The 23,719-nt window shown below is 34.5% G+C and overlaps 2 protein-coding genes across 3 annotated transcripts in view; one reads left to right on the top strand and one right to left on the bottom strand.

The window, feature by feature from the left end:
* Positions 1 to 783: 783 nt before the first annotated feature.
* On the bottom strand, positions 784 to 9,193 carry ubxn1 (UBX domain protein 1). Of its 2 annotated transcripts, XM_056472917.1 has the most exons (10): positions 9,108 to 9,193; positions 8,506 to 8,568; positions 8,379 to 8,432; positions 6,899 to 7,011; positions 6,706 to 6,778; positions 6,423 to 6,614; positions 3,238 to 3,289; positions 3,016 to 3,138; positions 1,247 to 1,424; positions 784 to 1,127 (listed from the first exon to the last, which is right to left on the bottom strand). In XM_056472917.1, exons 2-10 carry the CDS (start codon positions 8,562 to 8,564, stop codon positions 1,087 to 1,089), a joined length of 885 nt encoding a protein of 294 aa, XP_056328892.1. In that variant the 5' UTR covers positions 8,565 to 8,568; positions 9,108 to 9,193; the 3' UTR covers positions 784 to 1,086. The 2 variants fall into 2 exon arrangements, with proteins under 2 accessions (XP_056328892.1, XP_056328891.1); XM_056472916.1 differs by lacking the exons at positions 8,506 to 8,568; positions 9,108 to 9,193 and having other exon boundaries at positions 8,379 to 8,497.
* Positions 9,194 to 16,061: 6,868 nt separating this feature from the next.
* ehd1a (EH-domain containing 1a) overlaps positions 16,062 to 23,719 on the top strand; it is a 27,431-nt gene continuing 19,773 nt past the window's right edge. The window contains exon 1 of the mRNA XM_056472046.1: positions 16,062 to 16,812. Coding sequence (XP_056328021.1) covers positions 16,415 to 16,812 — 398 coding nt within the window. The 5' untranslated portion in view covers positions 16,062 to 16,414. The remainder of the gene's footprint in view (positions 16,813 to 23,719) is intronic.

The raw sequence follows: 23,719 nt of genomic DNA, 5'->3' as shown, positions 1-23,719 counted from the left end.
GGTCAAGCTGGATTTGGCTGGTCATCTCCCAGCCTGACCAGCTAAGACCAGGCTGGAAATAGCTGGAAACCAGCCTGGAAATGGCCAAAACCCCTCTAAAACCAGGCTGGTCGACCAGCTTAAACCAGCCAACCAGCCTAGGCTGGTTTAAGCTGTTTTTTTTCAGTAGGGACATTGGAGTATTTTCCAAAAAAGCAGAGACGTCCATAAGCAGAGCCATCTCTAGTCTCTCCTCAGGATAATCTGATGTCCCTCAAGTTCGCTATACCCTTTATCCTTGCTTCCTCCCACCTTTGTGTCTTCACAGCTGGTTCCTGGTTCAGCAGGTCTCTCCCAGCTCTCACTCCTTTATGACCCCAATATAAAGCCCCCTTTTTTTGGCCCTTATAATGTACAGATCTGATGTATTCAAAACTCTTTCAACACATGTAGTTGAAATTTGGCAATCATTAGTGTTTGTTTTCAAACATCTACACTGGACTCTTCTCTCGCAGACAGTGTGTGTCTTTTCAAACATATATTACAGTTTCAACATATGTTGGATACATGTCATGCTTTTCTGACACAGATGGTTCTCATTGTGTCCCTAAGTCCTTGCCCCTTACCTTAACATATCACCTGTTTTCAAAGACATATAATGGCAAATGAATATGGCCCTCAACTCCCCCAATTAAATGTCTTTATATAGCTTTAGTTGTAGAATATTCATTGTTCAGAAACTTCAGCTGTTTCTTAGACATTACCTTCATTTCCAAAGCCAACGTCAAATATAAATCACACAACTTCTGACGAGTTTGATTGATTTTATTGTTGAAAATGTTTTATTTAGTGTGGCAAAACAAAAAGGTGACAACCACATCATCAATGTCTGTGAAAACTCTCTCAACTTATTATTAAGCAGAACTGACAGCTTTACGTTTAATGAATTTATTGATCAGCTCGTTGCATTGTATGTTTGGCGTTTTGTTGTGTGTGTTCTTTGCAGCAGCAGCAGCGGGTCCACTGATTCATCGTCTCCACAGCAGAATCTGTTTGCTCTCGTATTGATGTCTGGAAGAACAGCTTGCTTTTATCATCGTTTTTACTTCATTTCTTTGTAACCACAAGGACGGCAGAAGGCACCAGACCTGTCAAGTACAACAGAGGATTCAGAAAAGACTGAAGGTGATTCCTTGGAGACAATGAACTGCCATCATTTCATTTATTTTGGTGTCATCTGCGCCAATCTGAACATCGGTGGTCTTACCCAGCTCACGCAGGGGTTTCTCCATGTCCAGATCCGTGTACACGCGTCTGGGATACGGGGTGATGAGGTTGAAGTCCTGTCCGTTCGCCCCGTTCATCTGGACATAGACTCTTACAGCAGCCAGCGGTTCCTGAGCCTTAAAGACGGTGCTCAGGGTGGTCCCGTCTAAAAGACGCACCTGATGAACAAATGAGGGTAAGAGACACGTCTCTGTATATTTATGGATTTATATATCAGTGTGTCAAAATACTCCTGTTCTAAAATTATTCACTGACTACTATAGACAGGGTTCCCACGGGTCATGGAAATTTAAAAAGTCACACATTATCATGGATGTACTAAAAATGTTTGAATCATACTAGACTAAACAGAACTAGTATGATTCAAAACTGATCTGAACTGAATCAGTTTTTGAATTGTACTGAACTGAAATTTTAGAATCATAACTGAATTAAATCATTTTGAATCATACTGATCTGAACTGAATCAGTTTTAGACTTGTACTGAACTGAAATTTTATAAACAACTGAAGTGAATTGAATCACACAGATCTGAACTGAATCAGTTTTTGAATTGTACTGAACTGAAATTTTTGGAATCGAAACTGAATTGAATCAGTTTGAATCATATTGATCTGAACTGATTCAGTTATTGAGTTGTACAGAACTGAAATTTTTGAATCATAACTGAAGTGAATTGAATTATTTTGAATCATACCGATCTGAACCTAATCAGTTTTTGAATTGTACTGAACTGAAATTTTTGAATCATAACTGAACTGAATTGAATCAGTTTGAATCATATTAATCTGAACTAAATCAGTTTTTGAATTGTACTGAACTGAAATTTTTTAATTAAAACTGAAGTTAATTGAATCATTTTGAATTGTTGTGATCTGAACTGAATCAATCATAACTGAAGTGCATTGAATCATTTTGAATCATCGCGATCTGAAGTGAATTGAACCATTTTGAATCGTTGTGATCTGAACTGAATCAATCATAACTGAAGTGCATTGAATCATCTCAATCTGAATTCAATCAGTTTTTGAATTGTACTGAAGTGAAATTTTAGAATCAAAACTAAAGTGAATTGAATAATTTTGAATCGTCGTGATCTGAACTAAATCAATCATAACTGAAGTGCATTGAATCATCGCAATCTGAACTGAATCAGTTTTTGAATTGTACTGAACTGAAATTTTAGAATCATAACTGAAGTGAATTGAATAATTTTGAATAATACTCATTTGAACTGAATCAGTTTCTGAATTGTACACAACTGAAGTTTCATAATCATAACTGAAAGGGATTGAATCAGTTTGAATCATACTGATCTGAACTGAATCGTTTTGAATCATTCTGATCATTTTTGTACTTTTTTCATCTCCATTTTCATCCTTTCACACTCATCAACATGCAGCCGCCAGACTGTACCTGTTAACTAAGCCAAACATGTCAAGATAATAATGTAAATGTTGAATCTTTGGCTTTAAAATGGCCACTTCAAAGACTGGGTGTTAAAAAATAGACGACAGAAACATTCAATATAAAAATTGTAAAACTACTATTGAGCTATCAAACATGGAAGAGGGATTACTTCCCAGTAAGTATTTCAGATCTTTTTCAAATCTGAGGTAAATTATCCACTGTTGATTTCTTAGTGGCAATTAAAGTCCTGCACAATTTAATTAAACTAAAACCATTTTAATATTGCGTTTCTATTTTAACATCCAGTATAAGTTAAAGGTGATGGTTTTGTGTTAGTACCTGTATCCGACAGTCATCATAGTCTTTTTTGGCAGGAGGAGCTCCTTGGTTCTCAGGTGGAGACAGTGGAGGAGCTTCAGCAGGAGGTGACGACAGTCCTGTGCTGGATGAACCGCCTCCAAACTGACAACAAACACAGGTTTTTCCTCATTTACTGCTGGTAAACGTGATATACTGTATAAGGCATGAGTGATGATGATGATGATAATAGTAATTTCATACCTTCTGTGCCCTTTCTTCTCTGTCTCGTGCAATCTTATCTTTCACACGCTGCCTGGAAAATAATTAGATTATTCGTTTTTATTTAAAGTGCCAACATTATAATGTATTAAAGGCGTTCACCCAAAAATGAGAATCATTTACTCATCCTCCATTTGCTCCAGATTTTAACAGATGTGTGTGTGTGTGTGTGTGTGTTGAGCATCAGTTAAGACACCGTTAGCACCTGTCAGCTTTAATGGTGGGTAAAACTGGATCATTTGGAGCTTTTGTCAGCTAATTTCATCTCCCGGGTTTAAAATAATGATTGGGGCGGGATCAAAATCGGTGACGTAGAGCAAATCTGCTAGTGGAGTGATGTCAAGTCGGTTTCTCATTATTATTCATTGTGGACTTTTCTTATCCTATGAGAAGACACTGCTTCTTAATTATTCATGAGAGCACGTTCTTTCTGAAGGCAAGGCAGACCTGCCAAGCAGTGAGTTCCCAAATGACTGGGTGAGACCACGTCTGCACGGGTCGTATGTGTTTGTTTCCATGATCCACGGAGTTTTGTTTCCCCGTGATTCTGTCAGGCCCGATACAGCAAAGCTGTTGGTTTGCAGCAAGCAGTTTTGTTGGGAGAGCTGTATGAGAATTGGAGAATGGCAGACTTTGTCTTTTATCTGTTGAGTTTGTTACCATTCAGACACATCGCTTATAGCGGTGGTGCTGTGTTCGACATTCATGTTAAAAATCTCCAGATTACCGGCAGGAGTTTAATGATTGAAATAGACAGGGCAAGAGGCCTGCTGTACTGCTATCCACTTTGTCTGCATTCAGACAAGGGGATTCAAGAGAAGAGACGTCCTCCTCATTTATAGTGTTCATATAAACATGATTATCTTTACGATGATAGAACAACTTGTGATTAAGTGTACATGAAATTAATAAATAACAAATGTAGCAGGACATTAAATCACTGTTTATTTCTTTGTAAACTATAAAATCATGGGTCTCCTCACGGTTTGTCTCATATTGTGAGCCAACTGACAGTTGTTGGCTCCTCTTTTTCCCCTGCTCTGCCGGCCACGCCACTCACACATTTGAAAAAATGCTGAGGTAAACGTGAACCGAAAGAGGGGGGTTTCATGGCCCTTTAAAGAAGCCATTGGCTTCCATAGTCTCAAAAGCTGTTTTTTTTTTTCAACGTTCTTTCAAAAATCTTGTTTTTGTGTTCAACAGAAGAAAGAAATTTTTAAAACTTAGAGTAAATAGCGAGAGAATTGTAATTTTTGGGTAAACTATCCCTTTAAAAGTTAGATGTATCCAACAGTGGGTTTATAACTATCCATTCAAGGCCAAAAACACTTGATTATCCTCATAATTTTCATTAGCTTGTTCAACAATCTCTAAACTCCATACACAATTTATCTTTCAGCTCTATTAAACAGTACCTAAAAGAACGTTTTTGTTGGGATCCAACTTATAGATTTGACTTTAATGAAAGCTCATGTTCCATAGAGATATTTAGAAAATGTCCAACTGTAAATATATCAAAACTCAATTTCTGATTAGTAATATTCATCACGAAGAACTTAATTTGGACAAATTTAAATGATTTTTTTTAGAATTTTGGCAGCGCTTGCCCCGTTTTCGAGTTCTTCTGATTGGTCCACTGATTTGGGACTGAATGTCTGCTTTGGGATTTTCATGAACATGCATCAAGCTCATTTTCATTGAAAACCAATAGAAAAAGAGCTTCATGGCAAAGCATTACAGGATCATGAAACCCTTCTCTTTCAGTTCAAGTCTACCTCTGAATTTTGACCGAGATGAGCGTGCAGCTTTGAGAGCAGACGGGCGAGTGGGCGTGGCCAGCAGAGCAGGGGAAAAAGGAAGAACTTTTATCAGTGGGCTCACCAGCTCAAGATAAAAAGATCCGATACAATCCGATACGCATGATTTTATAGTTTACAAAAGTTAAAATGCAAAGAAATAAACAGTAATTTAATGCCGTTACATATACAATAGGCTGTTCGTAATTTCATATAATATGTAATCACAATTTGTTACATCATAATAAAGATAACCATGTTTTTACAAACACTATAAATGAGGAGGACTTCTCTTCTTCTGAATTCCCGGGTCTAAATGCAGACAACATGAATAGCACTACAGCACGTCTCTTTCCCTATTTATTCCAACCATTAACCCCTGCCGGTAATCTGAAGGATTTTAAACATATGTGAACACAGCAGCAAGGCTATGTGTCTGAATGGTAACAAACTCAACTGATAAAAGACATAGTCCACCATTCTCCAATTCTCGAACAGCTCTCTTGACAAAAATACTTGCTACACACAAACAGGTTGACTGTATTGGTGGCCCTGACAGCATCATGGGAAAAGCCATGCAACAAACTCCGTGGATCATGGAAACAAACACATATAAGACTTCATGAACAGCTCAATACTGCGTGTAGTTCGCTGTCTCACAGCTTGGCAGGTCTGTGGTCTGTCATCAGAAGAAATCACACGCAGTCATGAATAATTAAGAAGCAGGGTCTTCTCATAGGATAAGAAAACTCAGCTATGAATAATAATGAGAAACTGATGCGCCATCATTCCACTAGCAGATTCGCGCTACATCACCGATTTTGATCCCGCTAATCATTATTTTAAACCCGGAAGATGAAATTAGCAGACAAAAGCTCCAAATGATCCAGTTTTCCCCACCATTAAAGCTGACAGGTGCTAATGTTGTCTTAAATGATGCTCAACACACACAAATCTCTTAAAATCACAAAAAAAGTACTCCAGGGTGACTTGAACCTTCAAAGTCGACCCCTAATATAAATAAATAAAGTAATTTATGCTTGGGTTAAAACAATATCTGTGAATTAAGTCTTGTTTACTTATTTTTTATTTTTATTGTGAACATTTTTCCATTTATCAAGTTATTTACAAATGTTTTATTTACTTTATCATGTCAGTCACTGTCATGTTATTTTAATCAAATATGAAACTCAAACAATGTAACGTTTGGACTGACATTTTATCCCATTTGACTGATTTCAGAAGCTCTTTATTTCGTTTTTTTTTCCAGATTCACATGTGAAAAATATATGATTACTATGATTACTTCTATGCAGTACTGAAAGTGTTTTACTCAAAGTGAAACTTGCACTGTATTCGCACTCCTCTTACTTGGCAAGCCTGTCCTCCATCTTCTCTCTCCTGCGCTGATCTGCCAGTTTCTTCATTTCATCATCTTGAAGCTTCTGTCGGACCTGCAGCAGCTCTTGGCCTTGTTTCCTCCTCTGCTTTTCTCGTTCTATCCCCTCCTGTCGCTCTCTCTCTCTCCTCTCTTCCTGTCTCGCCTTCATCAGATCCTCCAGTCTGGTGAAAGACAGAAAAATAAAATCAATCCTTTCATCGGCTTTTAAATTTGTGCTTTTTAATGTACGGGTCCACTTTTCAAAACACAAACCGTTTTACTTGCTCCTTCCTTTCTTCTTCTGTCCTAGGTTGCCTGGCATTGCCTTCTTCGGTGTCTTCGATGGCTGGTTTTTGTTTTGATTAGAGGTGAAAAACGAAAGAGAAAGTTACAGGTTGTGTTTTGATGAAATGATGACGAAGATGTTTTCATGAAATGTGAGTGTTGAGCGTGAAAAGCGACGTACATTCAGGGAGTTCTGTAGGAGACTGGGTCTGTTCTTCTGCTGAGCCCACAGTATTGCCGGCAGGTGGAACATAAGGCTCGTCTATATCTGGATCATTCTCGTGCTCCATTAACCTGTACGGTTGCAGAATGTAAATGCAACTTCCAAATAACCTTTATTATTAATAATATTAAATAAACTGCACAATTGCTGCTCTTTTGAGTTAAGAAATCCATGATTAATGTCTATAGGAATATAACAAATAGCTCCTGATATAATGTGATAAAATATTTATGTAAATTTTTTTCTGCTGGGCCATTAAAAAATCATAAGCATTTAGCCCTAAATAAGTCTGAAATTTTATTCTTCATGGTCTTAAAAAAATCTTAAATTTGACTTGGTGAAATCTGCAGAAACCCTGTATAAAGAATCGTTATACTGGATGACATCTGTAGCGGCTGTCTTCAAAAACTTACGAAAAAAAAAATAAAAATAAATAAACATGACAGAGAAGATCACATATTCCTTGAGAGGAAAGGGTGAATTATTTAAAAAGACTTAAAAATCCATTTCTGAATTATATGTAAACTGTAAAACATGGTTTGATTTGACTAAATTGTTTCCCCCGTTGCTTTATCCTGTATCTCCTCCCTTTTTATTTATTAATATCTTATTTATTTATTTTATTTACAGTGTGTGTATGTTTTACTGTTGATTTCTTTCCATGTTCTGTATTAACTCAATTTATTGTTAACTGTATTGAAAAAGCAAAATAAAAATATATAAATCAAAGAATAATAACGATTTCTAATATGTGTGGAACGTATTAAAGGTTTTGATTGTTGAAAACTCCTTTGTCTTCATAAATATTATATCATAGTTGCCTTCAAAATAAATATTAACAAAAATAATTAAATATTTTATTGAACAGGAAACAAAATTACATTAAAAAAATGTAATTTATGTTGTCCCTAGATTTTGTTAATTAAAGCTTTTAAAAATTGTGCTTTTTCTGAAGAAAGGTTATGCTAATAAAATATATATGTATATAACTAGAGTTTGCTTGTTTTGACACATTATTTAAAATATGTGGTTAAAAAATAACAGAATTTTAATTTTAATGGGGCAAGTAAAAAATTCCACTGGTTATTACAGAAAATTATTAGCGTTTTGCCATGTGAAAGTCTGAAATCTCATTAATAATGGTCTTAAAAAGGTCTTAAATTTGATGTGGTGAAACCTACAGAAATCCTGTTTTACCCAGACATTTAAAAAGAATATATTTAGAGCAGTAATCACAATATCGTGAAAAGGTGATATTTTTATCATAATGTTATCATACCGTCAGAATCTTATACCGGCCCATGCCTAATCATGACATTAGTACCAGCAAGTACCAGCAAACAAAGTACCAGCAAACTACACATTTATAGAAATATAATCATTTATCCATGTCTAATCTCAGGGTTTCATCTGACCACATTGACCCATGATGACTCACCAGTCCATTGCTCTCTCAATGCCCTGGTTTCCAGTATGTGCTACTGCCTTCTCCCTACAAAACAACCACTGGGTGAGTCCAAAACACTGGATCAGAGAGTAAACATCACTGTGAAGCATTCACTTACGCTCTGTTTCTGTCGAAGCCCATTTCCAGCAAACTGTCTAAAGTAGTGCAATCAGCCATTGTGCTGAAAGGAAATATAATAGAAAATTATTACAATATGATAATAAATATTACAAATTAAAGGAAAAAATCATATAAAACACCTGATTTAAAAGCATCAGTATAGTTAGTTATGAATGTTTCACTATTTTCTTCAGTATATTATAAATGAGTATATTATAAACACCACATTAAAAAAGTTGCAAATTTGAGTTGATTTTAGAGTGATTGTAAACTATTAGACTAAATGAGTCTATTTAATAATACACTGCTTGCTATCACGTTGTCTTATTATCACTACATTACAATGAAAGTGGGTAAAATAAGTGTGGCAGAAGCATATATTTATCCTGACTAAAACATGATCAAATTCAGCTAGCTGGCAGGCTAACACTAACAGCCTCCAGCAGAAGCTAATTATTCTTTAAATCACTAGCATGTTCTAGAAAGCTGTCCAGAGATTTCTTGATAAAAGAGTAGCGTTTCGTTATATAAGATACGACATTTTTTCCTTAATTTTATCATTAATTAGCACATAAAATACCTCGTCCCATAGCTACTTACATTTGTTATCGGCACTGGGTCGCGTCCACACACATCTACGGGAAACCGCGACGGACAACTGGGGAAAACGCGCGTGTCATTTCGCTCAGCCGAACTCTGTAGTCGAGTCTATCCAGTCTATCACATGATTGGTTAGAGGAAATGGCATAATAATAAAATAATTGATAAAATGCAGTTATATGTTTTAATACTTTTGTGTTGTTATGATTATATATAATTGTTGTGATTGCTTAAATATATACAGTTGAAGTCAGAATTATTAGCCCCCCTTTTAATTTTTTTCTTTTTTAAATATTTCCCAAATGATGTTTAACAGAGCAAGGAAATGTTCACAGTATGTCTGATAATATTTTTTCTTCTGGAGAAAGCCTTATTTGTTTTATTTCGACTAGAATAAAAGGAGTTTTTACATTTTTAATAACAATTTTAAGGTCAAAATTATTAGCCCCTTTAAGCTATATATTTTTTTCTTGATAGTCTACAGAACAAACCATCATTATACAATAACTTTCCTAATTACCCTAACATGCCTAGTTAACCTAATTAACCTAGTTAAGCCTTTAAATGTCACTTTAAGCTGGATAGAAGTGTCTTGAAAAATATCTAGTTAAATATTATTTACTGTCATCATGGCAAAGATAAAATAAATCAGTGATTAGAAATGAGTTATTAAAACTATTATGTTTAGAAATGTGTTGAGAAATATATGTTTTGAAATATATATAGGTATGATTATACTAGTGTAATTACATATATTATACTTATGTAATGTAATGATTATATATAAAAGTGTTGTGATTGTAATGCTTTTTATATATATTCATTCATTCATTCATTTTCTTTTCGGCTTAGTCCTTTTATTAATCTGGGGTTGCCACATCGGAATGAACCGCCAACTTATCCAGCATATATTTTACGCAGCGGGTGCCCTTCCAGCTGCAACCCATCTCTGGGAAACATCCATACACACTCATACCTATATATATATATATATAATTTTTATACTTATGTAATGATTATTTTTATATATATATTATGATTATACTAATGTAATGGTTCTATATATGTGTTATAATGATAATAATATTGATTACAAAGATAAATATATATTCTGCTGTAATTGTACTTGTATATTTTCTTATTAAATTCTTAACAGAAACTGTTTGTATTTTTGTTATTATTATATAAATAATTATTAATTTCTAATTTATCAATTGTTCATTCATCGGAGGTTTTCGATTTAATTTGATAATTTGTTCTTTAATTAAAACAATGTTAAAAAAATATATTTTTATTGAATTGAATCATAATATATTTTTATTGAATTGATTTATTACAATTCCGCTGTGATGACCCCTGATTAATAAAGAGACTAAGCCAAAAAGAAAATGTATGAATGGATATTATGTTGTCATGCTTTGTTGGCATTTTACTTTATAAATAGGGTTTAATAATTTGTAAAGGAATAATAATTCATTTACTTAATTTAAATAGTATTTCATTCTTATTTATAATAACAATCATTATTATAATTATAATATTTTATTTAAACACTTGTTATTAGGTGTTCATTTCATTTTCCTTCAGCTTAGTCCCTTTATTTATCAGGGGTCGCCACAGCGGAATGAACCGACAACTTATCCACCATATGTTTTACACAGCGGATGCCCTTACAGCTGCAACACAGTACTGGGAAACATCCATACACTCTCACATTCACACACACACTAATACACTACGGCCAATTTAGCTTACCCATTTCACCTATAGCGCATGTCTTTGGACGGTGGGGAAAACGTGAACACCTGTACGAAACCCAGGCCAACACGAAGAGAACATGCAAACTCCACACAGAAATGCCAACTGACCTAGCCGGTACTCGAACCAGCAACCTTTTTGCTGTGAGGTGACAGTGCTAACCACTGAGCCATGGTGTCACCCTGTTATTAGGCGGATTTTTAAATATTTTATTAGTAAATCAATTTCAGTTGACAATATTAATAAGACGTTATTCATTTAAATACTTTCTGGGTGCCTCAGCTTTTCATAAGAAAATTTAGCATGTTGCTTATGGAAATTGCATGTGGTTTATTCTTAAATAAATGAGCAGTGTACCAATTAATAATATAAAAAATGCATTCAATCTTCCATGACTGTTTAGCAAATTTTCCCTATATAAGAATTAAGATACAGTCATATTTGAATTACAGTCAATTTTAATTTCGTCCAAGGACAATATCTTGTTTAGTGCAGGACAAATAAACCCCTCCATTGTGTCCAATGTCCATTTTCACTCCTGTACACATGCGTAAACAGTGTTGTATATGGGATGGGCCTCCTGTCTTCTTGTTACTTATTGGATGAATGTGTAATAATTAATCTGCCAACAACTTACCCTTTGGCATTCTTCATCTGAATGACAGAAGTTCACACATGCTCACATTCTGCTCTCTCTCTCTCTTTCTTTTTCTCTTTGACATTTTTCAATTTTTGCGCTTCGCTATCTGTCATCACTTCTGCTTTTCAATACACAGAAAGGAAAGGGTGAGTTATGTTTAGTTATTACTTGTTTTAGTATTTACGTGACTTTAAATTGCATGCTGTGGAGATCGACACCAAATTACATTGTAAACCTCTACCCTGTAATAAAATATATGATCAATTAACCTTGACAGTATACATTTTTAGTTCATTGCAACTTATTAAACCAAGCTAATCATGTTCAAACTTAACTTTTTTAAAGTTACGCAAGCTGTTTTAAGTCAGTTTAACATAATGTAAGTTCAATCAACTGCAAAGGTTCATTTGATTTAGCTTAAATTTAAGGCAAGCTGGATTTTTTGCAGTGTATAAATGTGAAGGTAATCAACACTTAAAAATGGCTTTTGCTGATTGGTCAAACTATGTAAAATGAGTTTAAACAACACAATTCTTAAGGTTTTTTTGAGACAATTTAATTGTTTTGTGTTCAATCTACTAAAATTTGTAACAATAATGTCAAGTTAACTTAATCGATTTGTGTTGGGACTTTAGGAACATTTGATATTGGTACTAATGTCCACACACATCTACGGGAACCCGCAACAGTCAATTGGTGAAAATGCTCAATCGAGCTCTATAGTCGAGTCTACCACATTAGCTATAATAAGTGCAGTTATTTATGTCTTTTATGTAATAAAATGATTATATAATATAAAATAACATAAGTTAATGGAGTCCAAAGGTTAATTTGATTCAGCTTAAAAATTTAAGGCAACCAGGATTTTTTACAGTGTATAAATGTGACGGTCTCAAAAATGGCATTTGCTGATTGGGCAGACTATGTCAAATGAGTTGAAACAACGCAATTCTTAAGCTTTTCTTAAGGGCAACTTAATTGTTTTGTGTTCAATCCACTTAAATTTGTAAAAATAGTTTTAAGTTAACTTAATCGATTTGCATTGGGACAACATGAGGGTATTGAGTGGAACCATGTGTTTTATACAGTTGTTTGTTAGGAAGAACAGACTAAAAAGATTAATTAATTAAGACTAACTTTAGAACTTATCAAAATGTTCAGCATTTAAGGTGTAAAATAGCTTGGAAGTTATAGCTTATTGTTAAAGTCTTTGGCTTATAAGACAATAAACTAAAAAAAATCTAATATCTCTATACTAAACTCTAAACTCTAAAACTTCCGTCCCTCATATCACATGACTGTCATCAGAATGGTGTAATTAGCAGGATGTTTTTATTGCTAATGATCTTTCGAATAACTCATGATGTCTTATCTTTAACAGAATAAATGTGGCTGTACATTGGACATTTTTGGTGCTCGCTGGGTGTAACAGCCGCTCCATGTGGAAAATGCATTGAAGTGCCCGTGGAGAAGCTGTTACCTGCAGAGAGTCACATGTGACGGAAACCGGACGCCATCGATGCTTTAAACAGACTTTTATTTTACTTTTTAAAATTTTGCTCTTAATTATAAACGATTATTCAGTTTGTGCATCAAAGGTTTTTTTTTTTATTAAAACAATGTGAAATATTATTAATCAGTGCATTTTTATTGACTTGGGTTATTCAATTCCAGTAATATTGACATTTATTGTGTATAAATTTTAGTTTTTTTCCACATTGTTAAACAGTTAAAATGCTAAAACAACGAACCATATTTTATTATCTATTATATTGTTTTAACAAATGCATTTTATATTTTTTTTTATTAATTTGTTGGTATTTTAATTTAGGTGTAGAGTTTAGTAAAAATATTAATAATAATGAATTTACATAATTTAAATATTAATTTATTAGTTTAATTAGTATAGTTATTATTTATAATTATTATTATTATATCATTCAGTCATTTTCCTTCGGCTGAGTCCCTGATTCATCAGGGGTCACCGCAGCGGAATGAACTGACAACTACTCTGTCATATGTTTTATGCAGAGGATGCCCTTCCTACCCAGTTCTGGGAAACATTCATTAAGTCCTTCATTTTCCTTCGGCCTAGTTCCTTTATTTATCAGGGGTCGCCACAGTGGAATGAACCACCAACTTATCCAGCATATGTTTTACACAGCGGATGTCCTTCCAGCCGCAACCCAGTGCTGGGAAACATCCATATACACTCATTCACACACATACGCTACGGCCAATTTAGTTAATTCAATTCACCTATAGCACATGTCTTTAGACTGTGGGGGAACCGAAGCACCCGGAGGAAACCAACACCAACACGAACTCTGCACAGAAATGCTAATTGACTCAGCCGGGACTTGAACCAGCTGTGAGGCGACAGTGCTAACCACTGAGCCACCGTGTCACTCTTACTGGGAATCCATATTATTATTATTATATTATTCATGTATTTAATTTAAATACTTGTTATTAGGTGTTATTATATTACATAAACAAATCTCATTTGACAATAATAATAAGAAATTGTTAATTTAATACTTTCCAGGTATCTTATATAGTCTCATATGCATATGGTTTATTCTTAAATAAAGGAGCAGTTAACCAATTAATATTATAACTGCATTTAGTTAGAGACTGCATGCAATGCTTTTAATGTGTACACCTAAGCCCGCCCCTAACCCCACCCCTCACAGTGATGTCACTAACTCTATTGAGTGCATGTGGAAGTCTGCTGCCAAATACTATTGAAGAATATTTCATATAGTGGGCTATACATAAATGCATTGCATGGGTGGCGAACTCTGGAGGGCTGCAGCCCTGCACAGTTTAGTTCCACCCTTTCTCAACACACTTAAGCTGCGGTCACACTAGAGTTTGAGTTTGCGAAATTCTGTCATACGGCGCTGCGAAAAGGGGCGGGATTAAACAAGACGATTAAACATTGAAAAAAGCCAGCGATAGCTCCATATTTTAAATTCCTGTCCAGAGAGGTTATGTTTTGATTCTCGATTGATCTCACGCAGTCAAGTGATGCCATTTCGCATTTTAGCATTACCTGTAGGGTTCAAACAAGCCTGAAGTTTGATCAGGTGTGTTTGATTAGGGTTGGAACTAAACTGTGCAGAGCTGCAGCCCTCCAGGAACTGAGTTTGACACCTGTGGTGTATTGTATTATTAAAATGTATATATTTATTTATTTTATATTTATATATTTAATATATAACCTTATTTTAATATTAGGGACAGTTCCCACGACAAAAATAAAAATCCTGTCATCATTTACTCTCCCCTCACTTATTCCAAACCCATTTGAGTTCCTCTCTTCTGTTGAAAACCTGTAAACATTGACTTCCATAGTATTTGTTTTACTATGGAAGTAAACTGTTTTCAGCTTTCTTCTAATTATCTTCTTTTGTGTTCAACACAAGAAAGAAACTCATCAAGGGTTGGAATCTCGTGAGAGAGATTAAACAGTGAATCAATTTTCATTTTTGGGTGAACCTTTAAGTGTGACACGGCTCTTGAATGTAGATATTTTACTTGTCGAAACAGTCATGCTGACTAATACAGCAAACTAGAATTTGTTAAATAAATTAATATCGCTATTTTAATAATAAACACTGGTTTAGTAGTTTCACTGTTAGTAGTCTTACTATTTACTGTCCATGTTATACAGCAGCATTCACAAACACATTCTTATCTGCATTGCATAACAGTGCATCTCTATAAATTCACGGATATCTAACAGTTAAATTGTGTAATTATAAATAAATATATGTTATTTGAGAATAATAAGATATATGCTGACTGATTTTTTTTTCTGCATATGATGATTCTTTTACATCCATTTATCGTGTAAATGTCACTGATGTCCACAAGAGTCCACTATGGTCTAATCAGTGTTCCGTGTAAAAGAGCTAGACTGATGCATTTATCCAATGAAAACATGTTATTAATGTTCTTAATTGGGCATTTGACAAAGACGAAAAGTGTTTTATTTGAAACATTAAAAAGACACTTTATATGCATATGCAAAAATAACTCACTTATCATAGGCTACTTCACTTACAGTAAATATATGATACATATAAGAGCTAATTTAATTTGATAAGCAACCCTCGTGTCAAATAATTGACCCCTAAAAATAGTTTTCACGTCTTAATGTGTTAAAAATATTTGACTAATTTCTTTTTTAAGTGTCTAAAGTTTATCTGTTAAATAATAAATACATATAATACATTTAATTTAATAATATATTATCATTGTCAATTATTAATATAATTAAACATTTATTAAATAATCGTTAAATAAATAAATTAAGAAACATTTTTAAATGAATAAATATTAGTCAAAGTATTAATCTATGTAAACAAACCTGACCAATAGAAAGACAGAACCCCCCTCATACATTCGGAATTCATAATAGCCACGTAGCCACTCCTCTTCAACGCGAATGTTTCATATGATACGTGGCTATATAATTTCAAGAATCTACTTAGTATTCATTGTCCAAAACTACATACATGAATGCTTTAGTAGTTAATCGAACACGACCAAATTCAACAAACAGCTTTAGCAAAAACCGAGGCTTTTATTATGAAGTACGCTCCAAGTTTCCGCATACGAACTACAGTCGGATTTTCTTATTGAAAGTTGCGAAGAGATCTGATTAGATTAGCATTAGTGCAACTTTAAACGACGTACGGTCCCAGAAAGTGTGTCGCAATAGCCTCAGATACACGCATTGCGTTACATTACATTACACTGCAGTTCAGGGGTTTGCCGGAGGGAAGTACAAGGCTGTGCAGGGGTGGGACAGTCAGTCAAAGTTTCGACAGGACGTTTTCTGAGCAGAGAGGAGCGGTGTCTTTTAATCTCGAATTAAACTCTTCGTGTAGCGTCCACCATGTTCAGCTGGTCGAATAGAGATGGTAAGAAAGACCCAGAACTTTTCCAAAACGTGTCCGATGGACTGAAGCGCCTTTACCGCACCAAACTCTTCCCTCTGGAGGACACCTATCATTTCCATGACTTCCATTCACCGGCGCTGGAAGATGCGGATTTTGACAACAAACCCATGGTGCTGCTGGTGGGACAGTACTCGACCGGGAAGACCACCTTCATCAGGCATTTAATGGAGCAGGATTTCCCCGGGATGAGGATAGGCCCCGAGCCCACGACGGATTCCTTCATAGCGGTTATGCACGGTGAGCAAGAAGGCGTCATACCTGGTAACGCGCTGGTGGTGGATCCGAAAAAGCCTTTCCGAAAACTCAACGCATTTGGCAACGCTTTCCTCAACAGGTAAGCTAACAGTTAATTCAGTCACATAAAATAACCCACTGGTGAAAATCTCAGGTGTAATTGTTTATGTTAGATTGTATATATAACAGGTGTGTGCGTAGGTTAACTAACGTTACGGCTCGATTTGTGTTTGTGAATCAGGAAATTACGCCAAAGTGAGTGTAACCTCATTGACTTTTACAAATGCTGCAGTTTCAGATTCAGACATGCCAGTTATTCTGACCTCTAGCAAGCGTTTGACACCAGTGACAGACTGAGAGGATCTGCTACCTGACAGATTTTTGTAATATTTGTGTTTATCTTGATGACACAGTAATCATTCATTGATTTTACTGTATCTACGTAGGCCTACTCTCTTTAAAAAGGTCAAGAAAACTAAAATGTTTGTTATTATAAATGTTAAGTATTGAGATGCATAGATATTACAAGCAACGCATTGAATTAGACTTGACATATAGTTTTGAAGTTGAAAAAGCTAACCAATCATTTGTTTTATGTACAAAAAAACAAAACACTATCGGTTTTCTGTGTTTAGGCCTAATATTCACATTAAATAAGATTCAGTTCAATTCATCTTTATTTCTATAGCGCTTTTACAATGTAAATTGTGTCAAAGCAGCTTAACATAGACGTTCTAGTAAACTTAAACGGTGTCAGTCCAGTTTTCAGAGTTGATGTTCAGTTTAGTTCAGTTCAGTGTGGTTTAATTTTCACTGCTGAGAGTCCAAACACTAAAGAGCAAATCTATCAATGTGCAGCTCCACAAGTCCCGAACCAAGCAAGCCAGTGGCGAGGAACAAACTTCACCAATTGATAAAGTTCCACTGGATAAATTTAAAATACATACACACATATATACATATGTATGTACATACACACATTTGAGTATATTACTTATGCCCCCTGGGATATTAATAATTTTACACTTGACTATGTGTGAGATAGATAGATATATAGAAAGATTGCAAATATTAACCTAAAGTTATAATGGAAAATAGTGTAGAAAAAGATTTCAGAAAGTGTTAGTAAATGTGACTTGATTACAAAGAAACTGAAAATGACAAATTTAAGTGAAAAATGGAAGTAGAATACTGTCATACCTGTATGTATTATTTATTAATATTAGGGATGTCCCGATCAGGTTTTTTTCCCTCAAGTCCGAGTCATTTGATTTTGAGTATCTACCGATACCCCATTACTTCTTTAATACATAAAGAAAAGCGAAGAAACAGATCTAGGATGTTCCTTATTTTTTTTATTTAATTCAACTTATTTTAACATTCAACAACTCTGTTAACAGAGCACTTCTGTGTCGTAGCTTGAAGAATTAAGTAATAAATAACATCAATTCTTCACTTTTGGACTTTATTGCAACAGTAAAAAAATCAAATATAAAAACAAATAGCACCTCATCTTAAAATACCCCTCAGGCAATCCCAAGTTTACACATCTCACAGTTTGCAATGGCAATGTTGTTGTCATCAACTTTATAATACCTCCAGCCCGCTTCTAGCTGCTTTCCGTGTTCTACTTTGCCGACATTTAACCAATTATTATTATCATTATTATTATTATTGTTTGCCCTTTCTCTCAAATTATGTTATATAATAATAATAATAATAATAATTTATAATTGTAACACACTAGAAATGGGCCGGTATAAGTTTCTGATGGTATGATAACCTTGGATAAAAATATCACGGTTTCACAGTACACTGGAATTGTGATAACTGCTCTGAAAATAATTTCTTTTTCTTAACTTTCTTTCTTTTCTTTTTTAACAACTTTTTCCCCCCATTAAACACAATATGTTTTATATCAGGAAACATTTATAATATTTTGTCCAGCTAAATAATTCAAATAAATTGACTTCTGCTTTCTTCATTAGTTTCAAAAACACAGATTTCTTTACAAGACATAAAAAAACCTTTACTTATGCCTTAGGAATAGTATAACAGAAAATTATAGCGGGTTTAAAATTAAAAACCTTGACTTTTCCAAACCGCAGTAAACCTTGAAACTGGTTATCATCCCATGCCTATAACACACATATTTACAAAATCTTGTAAAGCAGTCATTTTTAATCATTATTATTACAATTAATAACTTGTTTTTTCTCTTCATGTTCTTTGGTAACTGAAAAGTTGGTAATGTTTTTTTCCTTTTTAAACAACAGTAATATTTTAAAACTCCTTTGCTTCACTTCAGTCATTCTTCAAGAAATAATTTTTGTATTATAATAAAAACAAGGTTGATACTAAAATGGCCTAATACTTTGCATTTTTTGAGTCATTTGAGGGACATTTTGTGGACAAAATGCCTTACTGTAGCCATTTGTTTTTATTTCTGACCTCATAATTATTTAGTCATTACTCACTTGAGTTGTGTCATAGTTTCCGTGTGCTGGATTGAGTCATCATGGCATATGCTGAGAGCAGGTGTTGCACAAACCCTCCTTCCTGAACTTGAATAAATCCAAAAGGCTTTTCCAAAATAACCTACAGGCAGTACAGGAGGACTGGGCACTTAACACACACACACACCGTAACAGTAGCAGATTTCTGTGTGGTGTCGGGTGTTGGATCTGCTCAAGTGGATTGAATCAGGGATTACCAGAGTTCTGCCATATGCCTGTTTAAATAGCTCAAGGCTGATGCAGCAAAATTAAAGGTCCCATGAAATAAAACGAAGTTTTTAGATGCAAGTATCAGTGTGGTAATTTTAAGAATGTCTATACCCTAGTGTGGTACAAATCGGTGACAAAATTTGCGTTCAGATGATATAAACCTGATATGAACTTTCAAAGCTTGCAGTTTGTCCTTTCCGCCTGAGCTGATCAGAGTTTTTTTGTCACCTCATACTTCAGTTTCTCATCAAACCTTCTGACCAATTAAATGCTCTCTAGTATCTGACATGCCCCGCCCCCTTCAAGATGCTTTTCATTTGACCTAAACCACTCTCACTGGCAGAGCTGTGATGAAACAAAATGCTATTGGGTGTTATTGAAAGGGGAGGAGCCTACTCTATGTTCTGCCCTTTCTTCGCTTTTCAGTTGAGATTACATCAAACATCAAATAAAAAATTAAAGAGCCCATATTATGGGTTTTTGAAAATGCCCTTTCATGTAGTGTGTAACACAGCTCTAAGTGAAGTGAAATATCCAGCTATGGCTTAAATCAGTAAGTGTACAGTGTTTAAAATTGTGCTTTAAACGAGTCGTCTTGATAACGAGTCATTAGGTGTTTCGCGATGGGCTACGAAACTTAAGCCCCGCCCAGTAGTTGCACGCGCAAACCCGGGAGATTTGAAACCTGCGGCCCCGCCCACCAACACAGAAAAAACACTAGACAGACACACACACACACACACACACACACAGACTCTGCCGGTCGAATGAAGTCATGCTGTGCTCAGATGGATATTATTGACAGTCTCTACCCAATGATGAAACTGTGAAGAGTCAGTGGTTGAGGTTTATTCACTAGTTTATGCAAGTGCGATTAAAACTGTTGCCTCCTTTACTCTAGTTGCAAATTGTGTATTTATTGTGTTTTGTTACTTGTTAACCTGATAGAGTACACGCTGTTGCTCTTTATATTCTCTTATCGCATGTAAAGCCACGTTGAAAACGCGACGCGTGCTGCTTTGTTTACGGATTTAACGTTAAATGCTTTTGTGAGCTCGCGTTCCACTGCCGTTTGTCGTTGCTATGGCCATCGTAAGCCAGGAGACTTGTGTCAATCTCCCTAGTTCTTCTGAGGAGGAGCGTAGTGTGCGTGTGCGCGTGTGTGTGTGTGTGTGTGTGTGTGTGTGTGTGTTAAAAAGAGCAGGTAGAGTGTGTGACGGCTAGGAGACAGGAGACTCGTGTCGATCTCCTTAGTTCTTCTGAGGAGGAGCATAATGTGTTTGTGTGTTTGTGCGTGTGTGCGCGTGTGTGTGTTAAAAAGAGCAGGTAGAGTGTGTGACGGCTAGGAGACAGGAGACTCGTGTCGATCTCCCTAGTTCTTCTGAGGAGGAGCGTAGTGTGCGTGTGTGCGTGTGCGTGTGTGTGTGTGTGTGTGTGTGTGTGTGTGTTAAAAAGAGCAGGTAGAGTGTGTGACGGCTAGGAGACAGGAGACTCGTGTCGATCTCCCTAGTTCTTCTGAGGAGCGTTTTGTGTGCGTGCGTGCGTGCGTGTGTGTGTGTGTGTGAAAAGCCTTACACTATGAAGTGTGTATGCACTGTGACTACTTCTATATTGTTGATTAGCTGCTGGGCATTTCACTCTGTCTTGCGCTGAAGCCTGTCAGTGTCGTCGACCAGTCGCAGCAGGCTGTCATCGGTCCAATCAGCGCAGATTAGCTTCGCGCTGAGGAGGGGTTTGGGAACAAATGAATCGCTGAACAAGTCGCTGGGATAATTAGGTCAAAATAAATGCAGATTATAAGACCATGAAAGTGTTGTTTGACCTTGCATGCATATTAGACTGTTGTTGGAGACCCTTACAATCAAAACATGTCCCTATTTCATGTATAATATGGGCTCTTTAACATTTCAAAACACTTCATGACGTTTTAAATATCTGATCCCAAAACAGACAACCATACAACCCACAATAATAATAATGGTATTTCACTCTGAATCTATTTCCCCTTTTTTCCACTCTTGGTGTTGGTCATGGGATTGTTTGTGGTGGTTTTGTAATGATGGATAATCAGCAAGTGTAAACTGGTTGTTTCAGATTTTTCAATATTTCAAAAATGTGCAACTCACATCTTGGATGTTTTGCAGAACAAAAGAGTTGCCTAAAAAGTTTAGACACATAATTTAATAACAAAAGATATCAGGAACATAAATGATATTGTTTTTGGCTTCTTCAAAATACTGTGAATAATTAGTATTTATTTAAACTTTTATGATCTCATTCTCATTCAGTGTTGTTTCGGCAGTGGTGTTTATCATTGTACCAAATACAAAGACTTAATAGGCACTATATATTTTATTTAAAACATTTCTTACTATTTTGCTGGAACATTTATTTTGCAATGCACAACACATTTTTATTATTATTATTATAACTTTAATATTACAATTTTTCCAGTTATTATCAAACGAACACGTTGTGATAAAAGCCTTGTGATAAAGTCTGATACTGTCACACACCTGAAAACAAAGTCATTAGCCCTCCTGTGAAAAAAACAAACAAAACATTTCTAATATTTCCAAATGACGTTTAACAGGTCATTTTTCACAGTGTTTGCTATTGTATTTTTTGTCAGAAGAAAGTCTTATTTCTTTTAAATCCTTTTTAATTTCTAAAGTCAGAATTATTAGCCCCTCTTTGAATTTTTATTTTTTTATATTTCCTAAATTATGTTTAATAGAGCAAGCAAATTTTCACAGTATGTCTGATAATATTTTTTCTTCTGGAAAAAGTCTTATTTGTTTTATTTTGGCTAGAATAAAAGCAGTTTTTAATTTTTTATAAACCATTTTAAGGTCAAAATTATTAGCCCCTTTAAGCTATATATTTTTTTCGATAGTCTACAGAACAAACCATCGTTATACAATAACTTGCCTAATTAACCTAATTAACCTAGTTAAGCCTTTAAATGTCACTTTAAGCTGTATAGAAGTGTCTTGAAAAAAATTCCAGTCAAATATTATTTACTGTCTTCATGGCAAAGATAAAATAAATCAGTTATTAGAAATGAGTTATTAAAACTATTATGTTTAGAAATGTGTTGATAAAATCTTCTCTCCGTTAAACAGAAATTGGGGAAAAAATAAACAGGGGGGCTAATAATTCTGACTTCAGCTGTATATATAAATGCTTTATTTTGAGTAGTAGCTTTTATTTTTGATTGGCTACAGAGAAAACCGCTGTTGTCCTTTGTCCTTTCCTAATAAAACTTGCCTAGTTAACCTAAATAAACTAGATAAGCCTTTATAAAGCACTTTAGGCTCAATACTGTATCTTACAGAATAAAAGCATTATGTTCTGTCATCATGGCAAAAATATTATGAGAAAATAGTTGTTAAATCTGCTGTTTAAAATGTGATATAAAATATTCTCTCTATTAAATTGTCCTTTATAATAAACATTTGAAAAATAATTAATGTTTCTTATTGGTTATCCTGAAAAAATATACACCTAAACTCATAACTTAAATGATCTGGTCTGTCTTTCTTTCTTTCTTTCTTTCTTTTTTTCTTTCTTTCTTTCATTTATTTATTTCTTTTTTTCATTTCTTTCTTTCTTTCTTTCATTTATTTATTTCTTTTTTTCATTTCTTTCTTTCTTTCTTTCTTTTTTCCTTCTTTCTTTCTTTCTTTCTTTCTTTCTTTCTTTTTTCTTTCTTTCTTTCTTTTTTCCTTTCTTTCTTTCTTTCTTTCTTTCTTTCTTTTCTTTCTTTCTTCCTTTCTTTCCTTCTTTCTTTCTTTCTTTCCTTCTTTCCTTCTTTCTTTCCTTCTTTCTTTCTTTCTTTCTTTCTTCTTTCTTTCTTTTTTCCTTTCTTTCCTTCTTTCTTTCCTTCTTTCTTTCTTTCTTTCTTTCTTTCTTTCTTTCTTTTTTCCTTTCTTTCTTTTTTCCTTTCTTTCTTTTTTCCTTTCTTTCTTTCTTTCTTTCTTTCTTTCTCTCTTTCTTCCTTTATTTCCTTCTTTCTTTCTTTCTTTCTTTCTTTCTTTCTTTCTTCTTTCTTCCTTTCTTTCCTTCTTTCCTTCTTTCTTTCTTTCCTTCTTTCCTTCTTTCTTTCTTTCTTTCTTTCTTTCTTTCTTTCTTTCTTTCTTTCTTTTTTCCTTTCTTTCTTTTTTCCTTTCTTTCTTTCTTTCTTTCTTCCTTTCTTTCCTTCTTTCTTTCTTTCTTTCTTTCTTTCTTTCTTTCTTTCTTTCTTTCTTTCTTTCTTTTTTCCTTTCTTTCTTTTTTCCT

Source organism: Danio aesculapii, chromosome 14 (assembly GCF_903798145.1).
Source record: "Danio aesculapii chromosome 14, fDanAes4.1, whole genome shotgun sequence".
Classification (NCBI taxonomy): domain Eukaryota; kingdom Metazoa; phylum Chordata; class Actinopteri; order Cypriniformes; family Danionidae; genus Danio; species Danio aesculapii.
The sequence above is the reverse complement of the archived record's forward strand: the minus strand, read 5'-3'. Positions and strand labels throughout refer to the sequence as shown.

Bases quoted from the DNA above. Each gene is read 5' to 3' on its own strand.
- ubxn1 (XM_056472916.1), bottom strand. From the start codon at position 8,497: ATGCTTCACAGTGATGTTTACTCTCTGATCCAGTGTTTTGGACTCACC. The intron at 7,012-8,378 runs GTGAGTCATCAT...GCAACCGTACAG, and splicing joins ATTGAGAGAGCAATGGACTG to GTTAATGGAGCACGAGAATG. The intron at 6,615-6,705 runs GTTTGTGTTTTG...GTCTTTCACCAG, and splicing joins AGGAAGGAGCAAGTAAAACG to ACTGGAGGATCTGATGAAGG.